Source organism: Platalea leucorodia, assembly GCF_965183815.1.
Source record: "Platalea leucorodia genome assembly, chromosome: 3".
Classification (NCBI taxonomy): domain Eukaryota; kingdom Metazoa; phylum Chordata; class Aves; order Pelecaniformes; family Threskiornithidae; genus Platalea; species Platalea leucorodia.
In genome coordinates, this window is record NC_138825.1 from 88,108,011 (window position 1) to 88,134,164 (window position 26,154).

At 39.5% G+C, this 26,154-nt stretch overlaps 1 protein-coding gene across 1 annotated transcript in view; it reads right to left on the reverse strand.

Annotated features, from left to right (window-relative positions):
- The window catches only part of ZNF292 (zinc finger protein 292), a 57,796-nt gene extending 32,647 nt beyond the window's left edge, over positions 1 to 25,149 (reverse strand). Inside the window, exon 1 of the mRNA XM_082306817.1 lies at positions 24,964 to 25,149. Within this exon, the coding sequence (XP_082162943.1) occupies positions 24,964 to 25,125 (162 nt within the window). The 5' untranslated portion in view covers positions 25,126 to 25,149. The remainder of the gene's footprint in view (positions 1 to 24,963) is intronic.
- Between the last annotated feature and the right edge of the window lie 1,005 nt (positions 25,150 to 26,154).

The window sequence follows — 26,154 nt, forward strand, 5'->3', positions numbered from 1 at the left end:
CAATCTTTATCAAAATGCTTACGTGAATGTTGCAGTAGCAATGCACCCACCGGAGGATGCTTTTCTACTTTCAAAAATTATACTGAGCAACCTTCTTTGCTACAACTAGCCCTGCAATACCAAAGCTGTGTTAAAAATATGTTTCATACTAAAAGAAGGCATTATTTACTATTAACCAGAGTTTCACACGTACAGTCCACACCTACATGTTTCTTCAGCTCTTAAGATCAGATTCTCACCCCTGCCCTTATCCTGATAAGGGCAAGCTTACTTGAATACATTAGAACGTGCCTGGGACTGCCATTTCCATTCCCTGCTAAGCCCACGGGACTAAGAGGCAGGGGAAGTGACTGACCGTGGTCACACAGGTAAGCTGCACCTCTCAAACCACTCCAGTAACTAGCAAAACCTTTATTTTGGTGACTTTCCTCAAGCATATCCACACAGGAGAAGAGTCCAAGCAACAAGCACGAAACAATCAAGTTATCTGGAGATGAGCCTTTAGGAGCTGCACACAAAGAGTGGCTGCAAGAATGCCCTCCATGAAGTCAGCTTCCCCAGCGGCACAGAGGTAGCTAAGTGATGACTGAGCTCCACGCGAATATCCAGGTTCAGGAGCGACAGCACTTCTCAGTGAGATCACTCTGCCACTTCATGTTCACGTGGAGCACATTCCCACAAAGGCAGGGCTCCCCCTGGGTTGGCACAACCCCGCTACCTGCTCCTCCAGTACCTCTCAATAACCAACTGACCCAGCAGAGCAGCTGTTTTCACAGGAACGACCAAAGGGTCTGATTCAAGAAAACAGGGCAGGCTTTATTCAAGGGTGGTGAAGGATGGCTACAATTCTGTTAGCACCAACAGAAATTTCAAAAGAAAGTGAAGGCTACAGTCAAGAAAGAGGATAACATAAGAACAGCAGTGAAGCAGGTCTCCCATATCAACCATGCACATGATTTAAGAAACAACTTCTTGGCTTAAGATTCTCCCTTGTGAAGGTGGCAGGGTTGCTCTAATGACCGGAGCCATTCACAGCTTGTATCATTAGATGGATCATGAACAAATGAAAATGAACTGGGGATCCTGAGTTTGCTATCATCATATAGAGGAAGATGCAGAGAGATGCTGTACACCCTGATGAGCCTGACACCGCAACTACTTCAGTCAAATCAGGTTCCACCGACTTCTCTGGACTGGTTTAGAGTTGGATGCTTAGGATTGACGGGACTGAAGGGAAGAAGACATATACCATAACTTGATCCAGAACAAAGACATCCTAAAGACAAGATCAGGAGAAAAGAAGCTGACGTTGGTTACTAAACTCTGCTAAATGCCTTGGAATGTCAACGACCCCACAGTACAGACTGCAGCATGGTAGATTAGATCTATCGCAGCAATGTGGATTAATATGCTATGTCAGGAACAATGCGTAGCCATAATGGGTCTGTATGGAGACAGTGAGGGATCACTCAGAACAAGAAACATTTTGAACAGGAGACTACCTGCAAACTGAAGGCAGTCAGCCACGAGACTCATACACAAAGAGCACCCACATCGAACAGGTACTCAAGAACAGCTTATGCACAATGTCACCAGGCAGCATCCTGCAACCATGTGTGGTCAAGGTCCATTAGATTCCACCCCTGGGTAGAAAGCCCATCTACATGAGGCTTGTTAGGGGAAAATGACAAGAACTGAATGACAACAAAGATTGCCAGTAGTGACGATGGAGGATGTAGCAGTCTGAGCAAAGGAACTAAGGTGTTGCAGCAATGACTCTGGAACACTTCATCTTGACAAATCTCCTAGAAAAAGCAAGACTAGGTGAAGTCTCCTTCACATACCCAAATACTGAACTGGATGGGGCAGGGGCATAGCCTCTAGCAACACTTCCAAGAATAAAGAAGTTTCTCTGTCTTAAATAAATATATATGTAATTCACATATGTGCAAATACATACACAGGCTATCATATTAAGACAAACCTCCCTTCAGGTACATTTTTCTTGCTTTGGGACTGGGACAATTTTGTTGTTCTCAAACCAAACAATTTTTTTTGTTATCTGAAAAAACAAATTGGACAAATAAGCTACAAAACCAAACGGGGCATAAGTAAATTTAAGAAATTAATATAGTTTCAGAGATGACAGCCTTAAGGTGTGTTATCTGTAAAGTATTTCTGTAACTACTAAAAAAGACTTAAACTTGAGTCTTGTGCTTCCTCTATAAGAAAACTACTCCTTTTCTAAATTCCACATTATCAGTTACTCTGAAAATCCAAAGACAACCACACTGGCTAACATACATGGTGAACATTCTTGGCTAGCGTACCATGTGAGTGAAGTTCAAAACTCAGTTACGTGGCATCCAAAAATTTTATATAGCAAAATGTATACTCTATGGTGTATAAGAAGTTTAAGTTCAGCAGTACTGGAATAAGCCAAACCAAACAGGGAACAATTTATATAATTTGAAAAAGTGTATACTTTTTTGGTGGACGGAGGAGGTGATTCGAGATATTTGTTGATGGTGGGGATAATAAGAATAAAGCATTTACAACAGCATGAGGGAATTTACAAGTTATAACTTCTCTCATGAACTCCTATCAAATTTGGTATATTCTGCAGTCATGCTACTCAGTATGCATGGGAATTATTGCCAAACTGTTACGTGAATGCAAACAAAACATCATGCCTCATATTAGAGTAGGTATGCCAATGCTCCTCCTTTCTCAGATAGAACCGTTGTGTTTCCCCTCAGTGCAGCAGAAAGTAAGGTAATTTAAAACCCAACAAAAAAAAAAGAGGCAAGACTTCACATTTATTATGTGTGTAAACCCATAGACACCAACCACAGAATATGATGGTTAACACCTATACTCTTGAACAACACAAACCCATCAAATCCACATATTTTCTAAACAGCTAAGCTAAATAATATTACATAATTATAAAAATAGTTATCAAGGAGCATGTGACAACCTAGGGTGGTCAATGACACTTTTTTTTTAAGTTTTGACATTGTCTTTATTGCTGTCCAAACACAGTTAAATACTGAGTGTATCAGTGAGGCACCTAAGCCAAGCTCACAGCCTTTCACTTCAAACTGCCTGGAATCACAAGTCATCTGTAATTTTTAAACAAAAAACACTGACATTTTTCCACCTGTCAATGTAACAAACAAGTAGTTCAGTACAGGAATAGCTCTTCCAAGTTTAATAAGTACTAGCATCACAGAAGTTAAAGGAGTTTTGATTATTTACATCACACTGCCGACAACTGCAAGAACGTAAGGTAGACATTAGTTTAAAATGTGACTATTTAGTATTTAATTTGTTATGTCATAACACTTCGCACTTGAACAAAAAATATTGGTTGATTGTCTAAATCAAGAGCCATCCAGACTTTTGGTATCCTGACAAATTTCCAACTTCATGTAAAATCTATTATCACAGCACTTATATTTTATTATAGAACATGCTTTGATTTAAGAATTAGCAGCTTGTGAAAATATTTGTTTTGTCACTGCTTGTATTTTCTTGAAGATCTAGACATGATATAGAGGCTTATGATTATGTAAAACACAGAATACCTCAGAAAGAGTTATTTATCAAGACACTGGTATCAGCTAGTAAAACAGAGCTAATTTTGTGCTGAAGACAACATCAACATCCTCCTGTACATGCATGTGTACAAAAACATATGCAAAACCAGGTCCCAATACACGATCCAGGCCAGAAAATTGACCCTGGAGCCTGATCCGTGGGCCTACAGCCCACAGAAGTCTTGGCTTTCATTTAAAAGAAAACTATTTCTAGCTCTTGGATTTTTTTTTTCTGATGTTAACTGATATAATGATAGATATTCACCCCTTCAAATGGCATACAACCTGCCCTTCCCCACAAAACACCAGTTCTGATCAAGATCCTTGAGGCAGTACTGTGAATTCAATGACTTCATTGCCCCTCTCTTGTTATGAGGTGTCACCATGATTTCAAAACAGAAAACCTGCAAAGTAGCTGGAAGAAGCAGCACAGTATATAGATCATTTAAATCAGTAATTCTAGTTTCTTGCATAGGGAAACATCCCAGTCTTTATGGCTTACACTTTCCAACACTCTGGGGAAAAAAAACAAGACCATTGCCAGCTCCTACAACAGAGCAAAATACACAGAGTAGAGATGACCCCAATGCACTGCCCTGTCTTTCTATCTCCTCCAATTTAAGGGTATGGCAACATCTTCATTCTTTTGTTGTTCCACATGCAACTCCATGGTGGAAAGAACAGCCTTTGCACAGATTTACACAAACCAAGCAGGAACAGCTTTTTCAATTTTTCTCTGCAGTGCAAGTTTTTAATGTGCTTTAAAGAACAAGGACTGAAAGTAAAGTGAAAAGAATTTTAACCAGTGTTTCCAGTAAGGAAAATGGCTCTTACCACTCCTATAGGCCGCAGTAGTCCAAGATACTGAATTACACCTTTGTTGATAAAAAAGTCTAAATCAAACTCCCATAAAGAGCGTAGTATTTTCTTTTCTTTCTTCAGCATTACTGACACTACTGACAGTTTAAAGAAGTTGTGATTCTGTGCTTACTAGTAGCTTCATTTGAACTCTGCACAGCCATTTCCCTAGTGTTTGTTCTTTATCACCTTTTAACTAACATTTATGGAGTAAGTGCTATTAGGACCTTGAGAAAATCCATGACCAGAGCTAATCCTTAATCAGCAAGAAACAAGTTTTAATTCCTATCAGCTCCCAAAACATGTTCAGTGTGTAGACTCCAGTGCTTGTGCCAGCACAAAGCAAAGAAAGCAGAATTATTTCTTTTCAGGAAAATGTTGTCTTAAGACTCTTAAACTACTGCATGAAATCAGTAGGACAACATGAGCAGATTTATCCAATTTCTTCTTTGAACAACACTAATAGTAACTAACAAGCAGTAACTTTCACAATAATTGCCTTGCAGAACACGTGCACTGCTTCTATGTTCCCTAATTTTATCTTCTATATGATAATACTTGTAAAACATGCAACTCGGATCCACTTTGTTTAATGCACTTTTTGAAATGAGCAACTGGAATTTCCTCTAAAACAATATGAAAATTAGGAACTGTCCACAGATGTTTCATAATTTATGAACTGAATATGCCTAGTAATTAAACTACCAAGAATTTCACCAGTCATAGCGCTAAAATTCTCCCCTTTGCTTTCTTAAGAGTTTTCCGAGTTAATTTTCTAATTCACTTCAGTATTCTTCTGCAACCTCAGTATGTCAGTAACCAGCTCAGCTAGAAGACAACTGACAGTTGCTTGTTCTACTGCAGAAACTGCATCCTATCCGGAGCAACTCACTCAGGCATCATGTGCAAAGCAACAAGACTAGATACAAGCCCCAAAGAATTCTCTCCTTGCACTAGGCAGGCGCCTTCTCTGGTTTTGTACAGTCTGTACCTGCTTTATTTCTCAATTTTCAAATCAATCTTGTACAAATACCGTTACATTCAAATGGTTCTGATAAATTTTCATTATTCTCCATTTAGTGAGACAATACCTAAAATTGATCCGTGGTAATTTTTTCCTCCCTAGAAGATTATAACCTAGGGAAAAGAAATCAAGAAGCATAGGAAGAGATATAGCCATGATTTCTTTCTGTATTTAAATGTCTAAAGTTCGTCTGTTTAAGACCAAGTCTACTAGACTGCTGTGAGAAAAATCTCAAATAATTATTCTTGCCAAAGGGTTAGTTCAAAAACATTAACTGCCAAAATCTTTATTTTCCCTCTTCTAAAAAGTACATGAAAAGATGTTTCTTGTCAAAATCCTATGTAACTTTTCAGACACTGGGAAAAACGGACAATTCTCTTAATTTAGCTTGGAATGCCAGAGATACACACATCGCACAGAAATAAGTAAAAGGTCAGTCAGTACCCTGAAAGAGGTTTTTTTTTTATTATTTTTTTTTTTTATTTGAAGGAAGAAATCACCTTACTGTGGTGATACTATTATCTGACAATAAAATAAGGAGAGTCAGACATACAAATTGATATGATTTAAATAGGTGCTTTTTGGAAACAGCTGTCTTCCATTATTATCTTGTTATAAACTCAGATCCATTGCCAGACATTGCCTTTTAAAAACATACACCAAAAGTGAAAGGGAGTAGAATTTGTAGTACCATGAACAGTTTGCTCCACACAAGTACCGCTCAAGTGCTACTAATCACCTGTGTAGTTTTCTTTTTCTATGCAAACTGAGGAAACACAAGGCTGTATATATTTATTTCCTTCAGGTCATGAAATATATTGCCTGTGGTCAGCTAATGAATGGTGCAAAAAGAGTGATAACTTTAGTACTCTGATCTTTAAAAGCTCCGTGTTACTATCTGCTTACAATTATTTCAGCTCTCACTTCCTCAAATTTCTTGTGTACTACTCCAGATGAGCAAGAACTACCTTTCAAATATAAACAACTGTATTTTAAGAATGTAATGCACAATAATAAGCTAAGATACTTCCCCCTTGTTAATGTCCAAGTTACTAAAGCATGCAATGATGAGCCAAGTGAACCTGGCAAAGCCAGACACAGCAGCTGTAAGGATACGAAAATGCTTATCATGCCTATTGAGAGAGTCTTCCTATGCTAACCGACTGGTGTTGAATGTGAGGAACACTGACAACGCAGCCATACTGACCTGTGAAGAAAACAGAAAAGAACAGATGACGCCTCCCAACTTTGTACTGCCAGCACAGTCCTCTGTTTTATATCACAAAATTGAAATGTAGTCCTGAAAGTAAGCTCTAAGACTCCTACCAAAACTTCAACTGAAATTAAAATGGAAATGTCAGCCACTGTATCCTGCTATCCAGTACCCTACGGCATTTTCTCATTCTTGAACTGCCATCTTTCTGCTTTTGACACTTCAAAAGTAATTTTACTGAAGCTCAGACAAGTAAGAGTTACTATACCTCTTGTAAAAAATACTTTTCCCCCTTCATGAATCTGTATTTCATTTTGTTCCCTTTTTCATTTATCTTTATACCTTGCAGATAATCACTAAATGAACATAAGGATTTAAAAGTCTGACTAGTAGGCCTAGATCGTTTCTCTCTGCTGTATGATTCCTCCTCCAACAAAGGAGCTGTCTACTATTCAGTTACAAAAATAGCCCAATTAGTAAGATTAAAGACCCCCTCCAATACTAACTCCAAGGGTCTGTAATCTTAAGTCAGTTTTCACTTCCAAAACTAAAACCTGTCTGCTTCTCCCTGAAACAGTATTTTCCATGCATATGCTTCACTTTGTTGACCTTTCGGGTATGGTAGTCATGAGTTGCAACTAATCGCTTACATTTAACTATTACTCAAAAGAAAACAGAACAACACTTGAAATTGCTGTTAACTTTCCTTTCCTAGGGGAGTTAAGAGCACCATGAAATATTTGTTAAACCAGTAAAGTTCTTGCAGTATCCATGGTTCTGCAAGAGGTACTGTTCATCAGTACTGGAACCCCCATACAGACACAACTCTATGCTCAAACTTGAAAAGTCTCCACCAGTTACACCTACACAGTAAATATGCTCATTGAAAGCTCTTGCATTTGGGACCAGTATCTTAAAGGACAAATATTGAGGCATCTCAGATGTGCAGCACTCCAACACGGAAGCATGCAAGGCCACCGTGCACAAGCACAGTTCCAGACACATTCACACTAAGGGTGTGCACACATCCTGATACTAGGGACACCAGAATATTTTGAGCTCTCAGTATAATTTTGGCAGCTAGGCCATCAGATATAGAAGTTTCAAAAACCATCTCATGAGTATACAGCTTTATACAGTTGCTTTGAGATATCAGAGATGAACACATTTCTTTAAAAAAATTAATACATTGGTGCTTTTTAATACTGATAGATTCACTAGTGAAATATCTACAGGAGATACACATAAACAAAAAGTATTTCACAGATCAGTGGGTTAGACTATTTCAAAATGCGGTATGAAAATAAAGCTATTATACATAAACCCACTCCTCAGATCAGGGACAGAACAATATGGTGAGAAATAAAACACCTTCATCAAAGGAGTCATAAAACGTTGAATGTCCACTGTATAAGACACTGCTTTCCAGGAATAAAGATAACATGATGAAATGCTCTCTTTCTTTTTAGGATAGGCAAGAAGGAATTTCTCAGCTTGCATGAAGAGATGACAAGCCCCTAAACAGCAACAGAGCATGGGTCCCGGAGAGTAATCAAGCGATACAAATTGCAAGACAGCTTAGTTCATGGCAAAGCCCCTGAATCCTAAGAGATGAAACACAAGGAACATGACGACTTGACCTGTATTCTCAATCAAGCAGCTAGGTATACTGTCATGATGATGTCTTCTGACTTAACAATAGGGGGGAAAAAAGGTTGGTTTTTTTTCTGGGAAACACAGCTAGTATGCTGATTCTTGGGCTGGAGCTCGACATCCATCTCATCCAAATGAAGTTCATTTTTGAGGGCTGTGTTTGAGAGCAAAACTCTGTGAGCCTGAAGCATAATCTCACTGGCTGCTACAACCATTAAAGAACTGAGCACGTAATGAAAATAGCATTGTTCAAATTCCTGGAAAGCTGATAACAGTCTACTTTTAAGGTGCAATTTATGATAATTTGCAAACTAAGCTGGACTTCTGGCCTCAACTCTTCTGTGCAACTCCAGCCCTGTGCCAGTATCATTACAGAATCAAATGAAAAGTCAGGCACGGAACTGAACTGGTAAAATAAAACCAAACCTGTAAGTAAACAGATTTCTCCTTTCAAAGTGGAGCGTTAGTCCTGGTTTGCAATGCTGAAATCATCCCTGCCCCAAGAGCCCACTGTAAATTAGAAGATGACTAGGATGATAGCAGGCACAGCTGATGAGCAAAAGAAGATGCACTGGGCAGTCATGTCCTCAAAGCCCCACAGCATCTAAAAAGCAGTTGGTTCAAGAAGCATTTCCAGACCATCAGAACTTGATTAAGTGAATGCAGCAACATTGGCTGTGATGCCTCTCTTCTGTACCATGAGGAAAATGGACTGACTGGTTGAGAATAGCCTTATAGCATGTTTTCTTTTTAATGAAGGAGTTGGGATACTACAAATATATTAGATATCCCAGTTTAGACATCTCTGGAGTCAAGAGGCTTTGGTACCAATGCATCAGTACCAGATGATCTCTTTGTGAAGTCCCACAGCAAAGTTACATCCTAAAGGGACACCAAAACAATCTTTACAGGTGTTGAAATATCATTATTCTTAGCCTCAATGATCTACAGCTCCCAGAGCTGAAGATCACTTTTTTTTTTTTTTCAATCTGCTTTCTCTCCTCTTTGTTCAGCATTTTATCAGAAGATGGAGAACAAGCCTTTCATCACATAAAAAGCAGGAGTCTTTTGATAACTGCTGCAACTTTTTAAGAAAGTTGTTAGGTTAAGGTTCCCATGAAAGGCACTTTAATTGGAGGAGGCTAGAGGCAGCTAAGGAGCAGCTGGGATGCAACCAGCATTTATGTCCACATAGTACGGGACAGACTACTCAACTAAGATGTCAATTGAATAGAATATTCAAGTAAAAACTTGAATAGTTCTTGAACTAGTTCTGCATGTTAAAAAAACCTTACTAATACAATGTCTAATTTAAACCAAGTCTAGCTCAGATTTCCCACGAGACTTCACTATTTAAGGCATTAGAAACAAATACTATGACAGACGATTTTTAAAGCATTTAAAAGAGTAAACTAAATGTTTACGTACAGTATGAACCCCATCATACCTCCTGCCCTTTTTAAAAAGCACGGGGGCGGGGGGGAGGGGAGATGAGTAAGAAGATTCCTTTGTGGTATGACAACCTTCTGATCAAGGCATTTCTCCCTATCACCATAATCATAACCCATCTTTATTTCCCTTTCACCTTTGCCTCCAACATAGAACCTTAAACACAAAGAACCTTTTTCCATTTTGGTTTAGTTGGGATGCTCTACAGGCAAACTGATTTTTAGACTAGAACAAAACTTACATAGAAAATCACAGATATTTCAAATCTGTCCACTACAAGCATCAGACAGAACAGCACCATCTGAAATGCTGCTGCCCTCACAGATATGCCAAAATAAAGAACCAGGTCATATCAAAATAGTCAACAAAATCAGTTTCTATTTATTTAGATCTGTGCAGGGAGAGGTCATTTTACAACAAGTCAACACAGCACAGTACTTCTAATTCATTTCCAAAGCAGTTTAATTAGGCAAATTAAAACTGGTACTAGTTAACCGGTTCAGTATTTGTTTACCGAGACTTAGCCCTGTTACCTTGATATTGTAGCTAGACAAGTGCTGCGCGAGTATGAGCTCTTACATGTTTGTTATTATAATACAACACAATCCAGAACCGAAGAGCAAAACTTCAGCAGGTGCAGAACATGAGATTGCATTTACAAAACTAAGGATGACATAATCAAATATGATCATCTTTTCTAGTGTACAAGTACTGTTTAAATTAAAGTTATGACCAAAGAACATCAATCCCAATTTTTACTCAATTTTAGTTTTTAAAACCCTTCAAGATTTTAAGTTGTTGATGTGCTATTTTTACTTTGAATGTGCCTTCTGAATTGTTTCACAATGAAGTTGTTAAGCAAAGTGTAGCTCTAGAAAGCCAAGATGCCTTTGGCTGAAGAGTCAGCTGATGTCGCTTTCATTCTAATGGAGATATTGACTTGTGCCCAGAAGAGAGGACTGAAGCCAGACTCTTAATTCCATCACTTACTACAAGATTGTATTTAAGCAATTGTTTTCATTCTCAATTTCTGCACGCATGGTGCAGAGCTATCCAATTTTTTTTTCCCATTACTACTCCTCTTCTCCACTGATAGGCTGCAGTTCCAATCTTCTTAACTGTTTTTTCCTTTTCCTTCGAACAGAAAACTCCAGCTGCTTTTACACTTCACACCCCCATCCTAACACCATCGGTTTCTCTATCCTGCAGTTGAAAGCAAAGGAAAGTCAAGATTAGCGAGTACTGAATTATTGAGTCCAGGAAATACTCACAAAGTCAAGAGAAACTCATTCAGAGATGAAGTTCAAAACGAAAATTTGAGTTTGCAATTAAGTGATGGTCTGCAAAAAGCTCACAATGACTGTAGCATTTCAGTGCAATGCACTGCATAAGGAGAGCGGGTCCATACAGCAGAAAAACTGGTGCCGAGAAGCCAAGTCCCCAGCGTATCCACCGCAGGAGATCTTATTTTGGACTAGCTTTCAGCTGGTTCCATCACCTGGATACCTATTAGTGGCTGAAGCAGACTGCCTGCAATCGCTTCTGAAGCACAGCTTGTGGTTTAGTTTTACCCAAAATACATTCAATTTCCACACTGCAAAGGCACTCCACAATGTAAAGCAAAGTGTCGTAAGCAGAGATGATCGGAAGATCACTTTCAAAGTGAACTTCTTGTCTGACCCAGAGTGTTACTATATAGGCACCCACTATTTTGGTTCATATATATCTTCTATAGGGATGTTAAATTATCTGAAAACTGTTCTTTCAACCACTCACTTTCTCATTCATCTATTGAAGAGAGATATTCAGAACAATAAAAGTAGTTTTGTTATAGTATATGAGCATGTATGTTTTTATACTCTAGTCTCTATTACAGTGTTTCTCCTTCCATGGAAAAAAAAACCCCACGCTCTGTTCTGTACTCAGAGTGAAGTACCACCTACACGATGGCACTAATTTTTATTATCGGTATCTTCAGTACCCAGATACATAGGTATGCACTCTCTAGTACAGATAACCATCGATTATTAAGAACTAATGTGTTTAGGTGTTATCTAAACAGAAAAAGGGTACCTCAAATACTTTCAAGTACTAGTTTCCTGAAGTTCTAAAGGTAATCTGAAAAAAAGTGTTGCAAAATTCTACCCATCTACAAGCCTCTTTTTTTTTTTAAATAAACATTCTCCTCTCACCATCCTCTTCATTTTTTTATTTAATCTGAGTTTTCAGAACAACCATGTAAATCCAAAGTGCTGTCTATCAAACCAGAACACAAAGAATAAACTGAATTGTAACTGCACAATTTTCTTGCGGCAAACTGCAACAATATAAAGATATAGATCTAAGTTTTATGCTCAAGTCTCACCAGAAAGGGAAAGAGAGACGCACAGAAACACCAAGAAAACAAGTCTTACACATTTATCTTGCAGTAACTCATGTGCATATTCATATTGAAGGAAAGCTATCCTCCTGGAGATTTTTAGAGACAATAGTAAATAAGTTCAGAGAAATACACACAGATGGAAAAGGTAATTGTTAAAGAACTGATACTAACTTCTAATTAATTTTGATTTAATAGAAAGAATTAGAATACATTTAAGATCCAGTAAAAGTAACCAACTACCCTGCAATGAATGATTCATATTCTCAGTTTGTTCAATCACTACACATTCACACATCTACACAGTAGTTTATAATAGTGTATATATACACTATATGTAGTAGATTATTATGCAAAATAAGTTTCTTGAGTATCATTCCACAAAAATTACAAAACACAGAAGTTGAGAAAAGATAGAAAGTTAGTAAGAATTACCATTAACTACTTTTTGACTCTTGCCTAAAAAGATTCTCCCCAAATAACCACATCTACTTAGGTCTCCTTCATGGAATTTTTTTTTTTTTTAATAAATCTCACCACAGCTCTAGTTACCATGAATATGTAATAACTAAACAGATTTCAATGCTTCTGAAAATGCAAGCATGCATTGATTACTTGAACTTCCCCCTACATTTATTTACACCACCTAAGGTGTTAATGACCTTGATGGTTCTTTACAACTACTTAACTGTAACTCACACTCTTATGGTCACACATCTCTGGTAAAGAGTTAAGACTAATTGCAGGAAGAATCCATGTAATGATGACTGACAACATAAATAAAATCACCCTTAAGATTAGTTAAAAAAAAAAATAAAAATCTTCAAAAAGTTATTGTTACAATTCAATTTGTGCCCCGAGTCTTCAGCACACAAAAAGTTAACCATGCCTCTTATCCAACTACTTCTACTTCTCTAGGCAGATAAAGTAACAACAACAACAAAAAAATCCAAGTTTGTCTTCCAATGTATGTAACATTGAATAGCAGGGAAGTACCACTACCCCAATTTACAGCTACAAAACCAAGACAGATGTAAATATGCTGTCGAAAAATACCTTTCCATTTCTAAAGCAGAGTCTACATTGGAGGAAGGTTTGAAAAAAATCACCTCAGCAGATATGGAAGGAGAAACAGAAGAAAAGCTTGTGGGGCTCTGCTACAACTCTCAGAGTAGTAACTGTGTCATCTACCGTCACCAAGTAAATATCACAAAAAACACAGCAAGGAAAAGAGACAACTGACTCTGGAAAGTTAATTACCAAACATAGACCATTCTGTTAACTGATAGAGAGACATTTCTCTCCCCAAATGCAAGTCAAAAGGTGCAAGCGATTTGTATGTTTTTCATCAGGGCATGCTGAACATACTTTATGAGCTCATATGGCTAATTATTAAATTGAAAGAGGCAAAACAAAAGACAAATTACCTTTGTGCTATTCCTCCCATTATTCTTTAGTCACTATTTTGCTTAAGATTCAAAACCCAGCTAGTTTTAGAAAAAGAACTAGAAAAACCTCGGAAATGAATGGACAGTCTCTGCTTACGTACATGAACTGTTTTAAAACAAGTAAATTATTTAAAATACCAGGAAGTAACTTAACATTAAGCCTCATGGTTTGTCATATACAGTAGTAGAAATTATCCTTCTTCAGGCTTGCCTTTAATCTTTCAACATTTTGCATTCGATATGCTCTTTCTGTTCTTGTCAGTAGTATCCGATTTCTCTCTTGCATCCTTACATAAGAAGTGAACTTGTCACCCCAACCTTCATATTTTAGTCTGTTTAGTTAAAAACAATATTCAGCAGTTGGCTATTAAACAGGCATTTCAGGAATGTGGTGGGATGTTCATTACAGTAAACTTTTATCCACTGCCAGGAAATCTAAATTACCTATTCTTTTAATTATCAGACTGGCATATGGGCAGATTAAAAATAGGAAGACAGCCAGAAATAACTCTGTCTAATCTGAAAATACGTGCATTTCCTGCAATATAGGTGACTTGAACCTGCTCTCTCCGTCAAGTGAAATGAGACATTACAAATATTTCTGTAGTTCATCCGCGTTACATTTTTTTATTAGGTGTCTTTATCAGCTGAATGCAACTTCTCCCACTGCTACTTCAAACCTTTTCAATTCTGATGAGAACTTAATTGATAATCTTCTTCCTCAGTAGAAAGGTTACTTAATTGCCATTTTAAGCTTGTCTATTGAGCACAGTCAAATTGGCATCCCAAAGGATGCTTCCATCTGATCCACATTTCCTGTGAAAGAACAAGGCAACGTCTACCTGATCCACACAGAGCCTCATAACCAACTGTGTCCTTATACCAGTGTCAAGGTACTGCCACTGCATCCATGTGTGAGGAAGGAGAGGAGCCAAGATTATGCTTTCTCCTGACTATGTTAGCGACCCTGAACAGAACTCGGACCTCCTGCCATCACACTGATGTGGTTCATGAAGTCTGGCTGGGTATCCAAAAGCAGGGTTCAATTGCCATGCCAGTTTCAACTAGAACATTATGCAAGTTCCAGGTCTGTAGGATTGGGATATTTAAGTTTTACCATCTTCACTATTACGGATTTGTAATCAGAAGTTACTTTTTATCCCAGCTATTCTCTTCATAAGAGTCACCCTGCAATAATTAAAGTAAAAAATTTAGTTCAGATTATGTCTTTTGTGATTCCGAACATTTAATCTCTTCTTGTCCTTGTCCTTGTGCTCATTCTGTTATAAAATAGTGTATTATCACAAGCTTCCGAGACAAGTAGGAATCACAAGACTGAGGAACTCCTTACTCATAATTTGATTTAATGCGTTATCACTGAACTCATCAAAACAGTATTCAGTGTATTAGATACATAAATATCAAACAGGATTTATCCATTCACCAGAATCAATTATCTCCATCATTTTGAATAACAGAAGACAAAAGGAGTCCTACCAAATTCTGTTCTTTATGATATACAGGAGACTGAGAAAGCAACACCATATTTGCTATAAGCTCAAATGAAAACTCTTAAGATAACTGCTATATTCAACCCAAAAGACAACAGAGAGTTACAAAATAAAGACTGGTCTTTACCCTAAAGAAATCCTAAAGAATTTTACTCCAGGCTAAAGAATTTTACTCCAGGGAGTTAAGTTTCTCAAAGCAACAAATGCATCAGTCCAGCAGTTAGGACAGAATGAACACTAGGAGTCAGTATCTGAAGCTGGATGGAGCTTTGGCAGAAGTTGTCCATGTTACATGAGTCCCTATAAGGACAAAGAATTGTGTGACTGGCTCAGAATAATTAACAAAATAATCAAGTGACAACTACATTAGTTAGCACAGGATTTTCCTGATTCCCCGATGAAAGATTAATTTACTTTAGCTTCATACAGGGAATCACGAAGCCAGAAACATTACATACCAAAAGACTGTACAACAGTTACAGAAGAAAGGATGGAGAAGAAATCTGATCAAACTATTCTTTCCAAAAACTATAGGCACACACTTTTGCAAGTTTAGTCCAATTTCCTACTGGATGAGGCCTATTTTCAGAGAATAATTTCATAAAGCTCCATTGCCTTTTTGATGTTACATATACCTTCTTTCTGAAAGGCTTTGTTCTGCCACATACTAGGTGTTATTAGATTAACTCTTCCCAAATGAAAGCAGTGCAGTTCATCCTTAGAGATGAAAGATCCCAGAAATAATACCATGGAGCTCTCTTTAATGCATATTTGGAAAGACAAATAAAAAAAAAAAATATTCCACACCTCAAAAAAACCCCCGCACACTTCTTAAAACATGGGACATTAAGTTCTTAACATATGCAAAAGCACAGACATAATAAAATGGGGAATACTATTTCAAAAGATAGTTTCAAGTCATATTGTTTACTTGTTATTTAAACTTAAATTTGCAAGTTGTTGTACATCATCATTTTTGAGAAGCTGATGGCATCAGAATGTCATGCTAGTTTCCCTCATGAAAACTAAAAATTATACACACTGTACTGTAACTGCTCGAGGATTTATATGGAGGCCTTTAAAAACAATGCTAACAAAAATTTTTGATAGATATAAATCAATGCCTGGAGCACTATTTCTTGAAGATATGCTCCATACATACATGAATTTGAAATAGTTTCTTTGGCTTCTGTGTCAGTTTAGGTAGTCCATCACACTGAAGAAACAATATGTTGATGTCTTCACGGTTCCAGCTTGACCCCTAATTTAGGGAAGTCTTAGGCAGAAACCACCTACAATACATAGTATGTCTGCATAAAGCCTAGAGTAAAAAAATATTATGTTATTTAAATGGCAGAGTAAATGAAAAAGGCCAGATGAAATTCCCTGATTCTTAGTCACAATGGAAGCAATGATTCCCTAGAAGTGCACTTTTTTTTTTTCACTGCCTTCCCTCAAGATCTATGGTTTACGAGGTATTCATTCTCTAACAAAATAATAATTAAAAAATATTGAGAGAGATAGAAAATGGACTGAACATTCAAACAGACATATAACTTCCTTATCAAAAAACTGAGAGACATAATGTGGATATTTCAATAAAATGAGATGCCTTACCAAACATTAACAAATATATATATATTCCTTGTATAGTCCTGCACAATAAGGAAGATGTTTTCTATAGTCAGTATTTCATGTTTTTTAAACAGTGAATCTTCAATAACCATAGTTTTAGAAAGCAATCTAGACACTATGATATACGGTATTCAAAAGCGGGGAAAAAGTTTGGATTTGCGTAAATGCAAGAATCTATGTGCCAGTACAGGAAGTACCTAACACCTTTAGTTATGCTAGCACAGATGCGCAGCTACTGTTTACAGCCAGCTACTATGGGTGAACTGAAGTCTACAGTAAGGTCTTCAGACTTTTTTTAAATGGCTGAAGGACTGTGTAAAGCAGAATGCCTCACAGTCTTTGAATGGGCAATAAGAATCAAGGATTTGGCTTTTTTGGCTAAAAGTATTTCTTAGAGAAATGGTAGTTTGCTGATAATAGGTGTTTTCTTAGTAACTTTAGTAAAAGCATCAAGTAACTTTAACCCAGCAGAAGTTGTGCATCAGGGTAACTATGAAACTAAGTATCTATTTGCCAAACTGAAAGCTTTTTTCTTTCACACAGTAACTAAGTGTAATGCTTGATTTTAGTATCATACCCAGCACCTTACATAGAAAGGTGAGCTTCTGTAAAGATTCTGAAGTTTTATTAATTTTAATCCCTTTTGTCATCTTCTTAACTACCTTAATTTGTTATGCTTTTGAGAACTATTGCTCTTCTCTGGACTATTTGTATTTGGAAGGATAAATAGTATGTTTTACAGGAAAAGTACTTAAATCCCAACTCTTACATGGGTTGTCACCTTCTTACCGTATTCTTATTAGATTGTTACCTTCCCTGCAGGAAAATACTTCAAAACCACACAGATTCCAAGGATACAGTAACAAAGCAAAAAGGAAAGGGAAAAAAAAAGGAAAAAATTAAAATCAAGGACTGCAAAAACTCTGTTCACAAAACTGAAAACTGGAGAAAGACTGAGAACAGCCTTGAAAATCTAAGAGGTGCTTCCAACAGAAAAGGAGTATGCTACTTTCCATGTCTACATGGGATAGGATAAATCACAGTAGCCTTAAATTGCAACAAGACATTAGAGATCAAGTTAGACTATAAGGGGGGGGGGGGGGGGGGGGGGGAAGGTTTGAAGGCAAAGATAACTAACTAAAATATACTATCCAGGGAATTTTCTTGGAATGTTCCTTACTGGAAATTTTTGAGAACAGGTTAAACAAGCATTTGTAGCTATGGCTTACCAATAATTAATCCTGCTTTGGAATCATGGTCTAGCTGAGTGAGATCTCTTCCAGATACTTATTCCATATGGGGAAAATACTGCCAAACCCAGCTAGCTCAAAAGGGAAGTTTTCAAAACTAAAACACAATGTTGTTATGACTGTTCTTTCCTAACCATCTACCCATATTTAAGGAGTTTTTAATACAGAAGAAACAATTTTTTCAAAAATCAAGAATACAAATGATTCCTTTTACATTGATGGCAATTTACAAAAATGAAAATACTTGATTTGTATTACAGCAGATCTTTAACTCAAAACTGCCACCAAAATGAGTTTAAGATTCCCCCCATCTGTCTAACAATACCATTAAAAGGCTGTTACTAAAGATTTGGCTTTTTTCATAAGCAGATTGTAAAGAAAACGCACACCTAACACTAACTGCACCAGTTCTGCTTGTCCAAGTAACCTAATATGTAACTGGGAAACAATTCAAATAAACTACAAAAAGCTACATTTTACGAGATCATTACACTTGGTAAGACACGAGCTAAGCACAGACTGAACTAAACTTGCTGCCTGGACATGCTAGCTATCTCTCTCTCAAAAAAAAAAAAAATCCATGTGTATCACATCTTGGTACTTTTCATGCTCAAACATATTTGACTAAAATTATCATGACCAAAAAGAAGGACTGACAGCATGGCAGAAAGCTTAGACATTAGCACGATTACAAAAGCAAATCAATGAGATTCTGATTTTCAGAGAGATACACAAATAGAAAGAATTAACTATCTCAGTCACATCCACTTACTTTGACACAGGCAAATTTGTATTAATAAAAACTTATAGCACAGAGCTCAGAAGTTCTAATGAAGACCAGCTCCAATCTGGCATGATACCAAGGCTTGATGCCATTACTGAGGACAAGGACTATAACAATTATGTTCATTGGTTAGACTTACCCTAAACAGTGAGGGTGGGTTTTTTTGTAAACAGATACACATTATATCCAGATACGCACACACAACACATTTAATTGAAAGCAAAACAATTTCCCTGACTCCCTGTAGTTTAACTTAAAAAATCGGGGGGGTCATTTCCACCCACCCCCCTCCCCCTGTCAATAAGGCAATATGACTGTTTGACCTGGCAGGTCTTATAGCAATGAAGGAGCACAAAAAGGCCTGCGACAGCTCAAAGTTTGCATGAGATGACGTAGTGATGACGGTTGTTTTTCTTCATGCACTTGGGAATCTGTGTGGTGTACTATAGTTTAGCGGACTCCTTGCAATTTCTGGCAGCTGTACATCTCTCCCGAATAGCAGATCATCTGGAAGTCACAGGTACAAAAGCAAAATGGAAAAGTATTAAGAAGATATGATGGAAATCTTACACTCATGGTAATGTATATAGAAAAAACTAGCAACTGTGAGACTAGGAAGAAACACAGTGTGGTGGAGGCAAATGTGCAAAGATGGAAACATCAAAACAGAAGCTTTTAAGGGTTAGCTCAGTGCAGAAATCACTCACTGGACTCAAAAGAAAATGCTTTTTACTTAAAGAAGTAGAAGTTGTAGAATTTTTGCATACTCAAAAGAAGAGACAGAGACCTGGTTACACAGGAAATCATTAATCTGAAAGCTCAAAAAATAGCAACCTTACCAACATTCACATTCCAGCAGTTTGTGACTATATTACATAAAGATCACTATTAGCTGTTGAGTCAAACAAAATCAAGGCTACCTACCCACTCAATGAAGAGTTCGATGAATGTTGTCTGGAGTAAGAGACCAGGTATGATATTAAGAAAAAGAGGAAATGTCTTCTACTTGTGTTAAAAGGGCACCTGACATTTTGCTGATGGTATTTTTCACTGTCAGTGAATACCAATCTTACAGTCACATCAGGAGGAAGGACATCACAACTGCAGGTGCTTGATAAAATAGCAACTAAGCCCCTCAAAGACTGTTGAGGTCTTTGTACACGGAAAGACTCTTGCAAGGGATCATACTCTAACTTCTACAGGAAAAAATGAAGAAGCCTACTGAAACACTTCTTTGTCATTGGATTGGGACAGACTGGGTTTGAATAAATCCAGAAGTTGTAGCTAAAACATTTAAGAAAGGCTTTATTTGAAATTCTATGGACAGAATTGAAGATTACTTCTGTCATCTTGAGTCTGAAGAGGAAGCTGAGAATACAGACTAAAAGGGAAGAAGATGACAACAGTGAAGAGGGTGACAGTACCAGAAAGTTGTGAAGTCTATGAGGTGTAAAATCTGAAAGCCGACTGTAGTAAGGTATAGGAGAAGAAAATAAGACTAACTGCCAAGAGAAACAAATCATTACTGAAAACTTTATAACTTTATTGCATATTGATTACAGGTATGTAATAAAAAAAAAAAACTTTTAATGTAGAGCTACGTTTGTTTGCTTTTAGGAGGGACATCTTATATTCGGATTAGTACAGTATATATTCCCCAACATTACCAAGATCTATTCTTAGTGTGTCAGCACACAAGAAAAAAACATAGGGTAGGACCTTAAGGTATTAAGGTAGGACCGCTACGCACGTGTTCCCCAAGTAACACTTCACTAGTACCTCAACACACAATAAATATCAGTTTAAAACAGTAGGAATAACCTCTATGCAGTCACATCAGTTAAAAACAAGCTTTTTTAAAAGAAGTTTTGGTTGGTTTTTTTAAGTAGCTAAAAACCTTCGCCTCCCTTTTTTCCATCAGCATTACACTTTTGCTGCTGGTGTTAAGAACACTTGTTAACATATTTTAACACAAGATTTTTTTCATAAAAGGCAGACATGACAAGATAACCAACAGATGAGACAAAAAGTACAGGCAAAGTTGTTGAGGAAGGGTGGTACAACAGTCCAAATATTTTGGACTCACTATATGTTGACAACTTGTTTGGAGCTTACTATATGTTGACAACTTGTACATTAGTGCAACAAACCTAACCGCCTTACAGTTTTGGAGAATTTGTATCACAAAGTACAGCAAGAGAAAAAAGAAGAAAAAAAATCTCAGAAGCAGATTCAGAAAAGAGATGAAAAGTCAAAAATAACAATGGAGGGAAGACTAATAAGCTCAAAGATGAAACATGTCAACTGCAGAAAAACAGTCAGGATAAGCAGAGGTACCACAAAGATTTCACAACTGACTAGCTACAAAAGAAAATTTGTTACCAGCCTGCAATTCCGTATTTAAGAAAAAAAAGGTTACAGTGGGTAATGACCAACTGGAAGGGAACATAGTCCACAGTGAAGAGCTCTGATATATCCATCAGCATCATGCTCACCTAGCTCTCAGATCACCTTTAAGAGCAAAGTTTGAAAAGAATCTAATCAGCCACCACATGGTGACAAGAATGGCAATCTTTCTTTGGACCATTCTGAATTCTTGCAAAATTCACACTTTCAATTTTTAGTCACCACAGCTGAAGATACTTGTTTTGTCTGCCCCAGTCTGCACACATATTGTTTGTGACAACATAACCGTTTGTCACCGATTTGCTAATTACCAAATCGCAACAGAAGAGCATGAATCACAATTAAAAAGTCATTTTACATATATCCTTACGGATGTGAATTTCACTTCATAACAATTAAAAATAATGCTCTGTATGGCATGCTGACAATGGTGAACACGACTACATTCACACAGATATGGCACAGAATTAAGGTCCAGTCTATAATCCCCTTAAAATTTAAGAATAATTGCATCATTTCACAGTGCAATCAGCAGCAAAGCACAATATTTATAGCTAATGAAATGCTGCATATAAAAAACATCAAAGTAAACTTTATTCTTGTAAGAGAAGAAAACAGTTCTGTAATATTATTTTCCATCAAGGTACAAGGGGTCTTGTTTTTCTGTGTTTGTAACAGTTGCACTACACTGTTGGGTTGAAATAGTTCAAATTGAGATTTTTTTCAAAACCAGGTAAGGGATTTGGCCGTACAACTCCCACTTCATTTAATGAGAGTAGAATACTTAAATCCCTTATTCACCTTTGAACCTAAGGATCTTTCAATGCAGTACTGCACATTCTTTACCTTCTTTCAGTATGAAAATACGCTTATTTCTCAAACATTACGCTACCCACTTAATTTAAAAAAAAAAATTAAAAAGTTGATTTATGGCAACAAGCTATGTGCCTGCTGGGCTCTAGAGTCACTACCGAGCAAAATAAAATAAGGACACAAGACTTCCCAAGTTCTGTGTAGTTATTTCATGCCTAGAAACTAAGCATGAATAAAAAAAAAAAAGCAGGTGAAATAATACTGAGATAAATGCTAAAAAATTTCAGCACCGCACTTCCAAACCTAAGATATAAATAAGACTCTAAGTTTTGTATATATGGCCAGTCAAATTATTCTTTCATGTATATATATTCAAAGACTGTATTCTAGAAATCATGGCAGATGCCTTTAAACTGTTACTTGAAAGAGATTTCTGAGATTGCTTTTACTATTACATGAATTTTCTATAACCTGTCATGCAGTGCAAGCTAAGTAGCTAAGCCCACTATCTGAATCATGAATACTATTTTGTGTTAGCCCCAATAAAGAATTAATACTGTAGAAGAGGTTGAATAAGTATTTTGGCACCACCAGCACAGGTGAACAGATTTTAAAAAAATCTCTGTGGAACGAGTATAAAAAATATCCGCACAACAACACTATTTAATACATTAAGCATCTGTTTAGACCTTGGTTTAAAATTTGAAAAGCAGGATCTTTCAATATTGAATGGCATGTCTCAGCTCTCAGTGTTACACATCAGTCTTCAGCCTGCAAAACCAGATACAGCCTTCCTATATATCTTGCTATAGAAGGGACAGTAACTCGTTTCAAAACAGCATGGATTTTTATCTAAGTCAGTTTCTACACAATTGTTTTCCTCAGTGAGACTTGTTTTTAAAAGGTGTATGTTTAAGAAAATTGGTAAACTTAGGCCTTACAATGAACTTTTGCAACAGCCATTAAAATAATAAGAGTATTAATTTTTGTTAAACTTTAAAATCAATCAATCAACTACTGAAGCCACTCACTAAGCACATGCAACCATAATTTCAGTGATAAATCTGCTTTAGACACCAGTAATCCACTCTGTACATGTCAAGGATGGTGTCTTCATTCCCACCTACCCAACTACTTCAGTTCAATGAACAGCTCATTCACAAGTTAGAAGTCAAGCCGGACCCAGGAAAGCCAGATTTCCACCTCTCAGCATATGAATTTCAGAAAGTAGGCACAAAGATTAAATAGACTGAGAACGCAGCGATCTGCACCAGCATAAACCAATCTTGTTTCTGTGCGTCTACACAGACATTCTACTCAAATACAATATGATAAATTTTGACTGGAGAAAAAGAACCTGAAAGATGACTCCTGTATATATGAAATAAAATACAAGAAAGGAATATATTTAAAATATTTAGTAGCAAATCTCCCTGGTTAGTAAAAAGTAGAGCCCAATTTAATCCAGAAGTGACAGACATGTAAATTTGCATGCTACAATGGCTACCATCAAGAACCGAGCCTTTAAGAAAACAGATACAAAATCACAAATAAATCACAGTTCAAACCGACCACATGAATTCACTCTTATCCGTTCCACCTTTTAACAATGTGCCTACGTTCCATGAATGGGTGACAGTAACGTGTAAACAAACATTATTACTTTTATCAGCTAGACTATTAAACCCATAGTAAAGCTACGGAAGTAGCAGTTCCTGTGAATTTCTGTGGCCTAAAATATTTAAGAAATTGTTTTATATATTGTGTCATACCTAATGCTAGCTGAGAAAGGGCATCTAAGAGAAATCAGGGCAACGTATAGACACATACGTGTCTAAAATGGAGCAGTTTGTTTTAACTGTAGAGCTAGCACCACAAAGTTTGTTCAGAAAGGATACCCAGCAGGGTCACCGGTTCAGAAGAAACACCTGCAAACATCCCTGCTTCAGGACCAGCCCAAGCCCTCGGGAAGCAGGCCTTTTCCCGACGGCAGTCACAGCCAGAATAATTACACACAATGGTGCTTCCAACAGTGTCAGCTCGGGAGCCCTCTCCCGAGGTGGGATTGCGCTCCCTTGACAGGGCGAGGAAACGCTGGAGCAGCATCGCAGACCTACAGACCTGCCACCATCACCGGCGACTTAGTTTAGTCCGCCACCACTTCACCGCCTTCTCTTTCCCAGGATAGCAAAAACTCCGCTATCCCTCTAGGGCAGGAGATAGGGAAGGGAGAGGAGAAGGGGCGGGGGGAGGAGGGGGTGACTGGGGCACAGAGCAGGAGCCCCGTGCCGAGGGGACCCGGGACGGACTTTCAGCTCCTCCCCGGCCCCCCGGCGGGGAAGCGGAGCCCCCGTCTCCCGGCCCGCCACCTCCCTCCCTTCGGCCCGCCGCTTCACCTCCTGGGGAGGAGGGGTGCCGGAGGGGACGGGGAGAGGGGAGGGGGGGGCCCTCGGTCCGCCACCGCCAGGAACAAAGGGCCCTTCAATAAGCCGAGCCGCAGAGCACAACAAAGGGGCCTAGAGACCGCGAGAACCGGGGCGGCCGCCGGGGAGGGGGGGGAGGAGAGGCGGGGGAAGGGGATTACAGGCCCGGCCGGAGCGGCTCCGGGCGCAGGGGGGCGGGCCGCCTCATCTCAGCCCACAATGAGCGGCAGCAGCGGCGGCGTCAATCGCCCCGCGGCGCCCGGCCCGGCCCGGCCCGGCCCGGCCCGGCCCGGCGCGCTAAGTCCCGGCGTCCCCTCCCCCCGCCCGGGCCAACCGCCGCACCGGGCCGTTGGCTGCGGCTCCCCCCCGCCGTCCCGGCGGGGGCGGCGCTGCTCCCGCCCGCCCCCCGCGCTCCCTCTCGGCCGGGCAGAGGCGCACACACACCCCGCGGGGGAGGGGAGAGCGCGGGCGGGGGCAGGGAAGGGAAGGAAGGGAAGGGAAGAGGCGGCCTGACCTGGCAGAGCTGCTTGCAGTACTCGGTAGCCGCTTGCACCGCCGGCTCGGGGCTCTCCCGCAGCCCCGTCTCTAGCTCCACCAGCCGCTCCCGCAGGCGCCGCAGCTCCAGGAGGTCGCCACCTAGGCTACCGCTCTCCTGCTCGGCCTCCTCGTCCGCCATCTTCGCACCCCGCTCCGTCGCGTACGCAGCCCCCCCCCCTCCCTGCCTGCCTCGGCCTCCCGGCCCCCCCCGCTCCGTTTCCAGGTCACGTGATTACACAATGCCACGTTCCGGGGAGGGGTCACGTGCCGGAGAAGACGGGGGGAGCGCGCGCGCGCGCGCGCGCGCTCTCTCCGTCCCCCGCGGCGCAGGACTGGGCCGGGGAGGGGCGAGAGCGGGAAGGGGGCGTGGCCTTACGCATCACGTGACGCGACGCCACGCGCCCGGCGGCCGCGCGGCCACGTGACGGCCCTCCCCGCCCTCCCGCCGACGGGTTTTGGCGGCAAACGGCAGCAAATGGCGGCGGCCGGGGCTTGCAGGGGCGGCCCTGCCTCCCGGGGCGGCCCTCGCCGCTGTCCCTCGAGCTCTGGCGGCAGCGACAGTTTACGTGCGGCCTGGTTGTACCAGAGCTGCATCCCCCTCGCCAGCTGTCGTTGCATGGAATGAGGCTGTGGCTCTCCCCAGGGGCCTGAATGGGTTATTTCCTCCCCGCTCCTCCTTGAGAGCACTGTGTGGCACCAAGTGCTGCTGGGTCAGCCATGGTCAACACCGCTGGAGTTTTGTTGCACCTTGTTCCCTCCTCTTTCTTCCCCTGCAGGAAGTAATGGGGTGCGTTAGCCTGCAGGATGCCACTGAGTTGTCTTCTTCATGCCTGGATCGTCCTGCTTTTATTATAATTGGATGTGAGAAGTATGGCTTTGCTCTTCAAATGAAGCAAGTAAGATCTGGAGGTTGTGGAGGGCTTTGTTGCCCACACAGTCCTGGCGCTGAGCTGAGCTCCCTCTCACACACTGGTGATGCCCTCAGAACAGTGAAAAGCTCCAGTGATGGGCATTGGCCTCCCCTGCATCTGCCTGAGAAGCTGAGGAGACTCTTTAACCTGTCACAAGTATTGGAAATACTTGAGATTGGCCTGAGGTGTTGAGTCTGATGAGGAAGAAAACATGGACCTGATGGGCACTGAATTGGCATGGATACATCTTTTGCAGT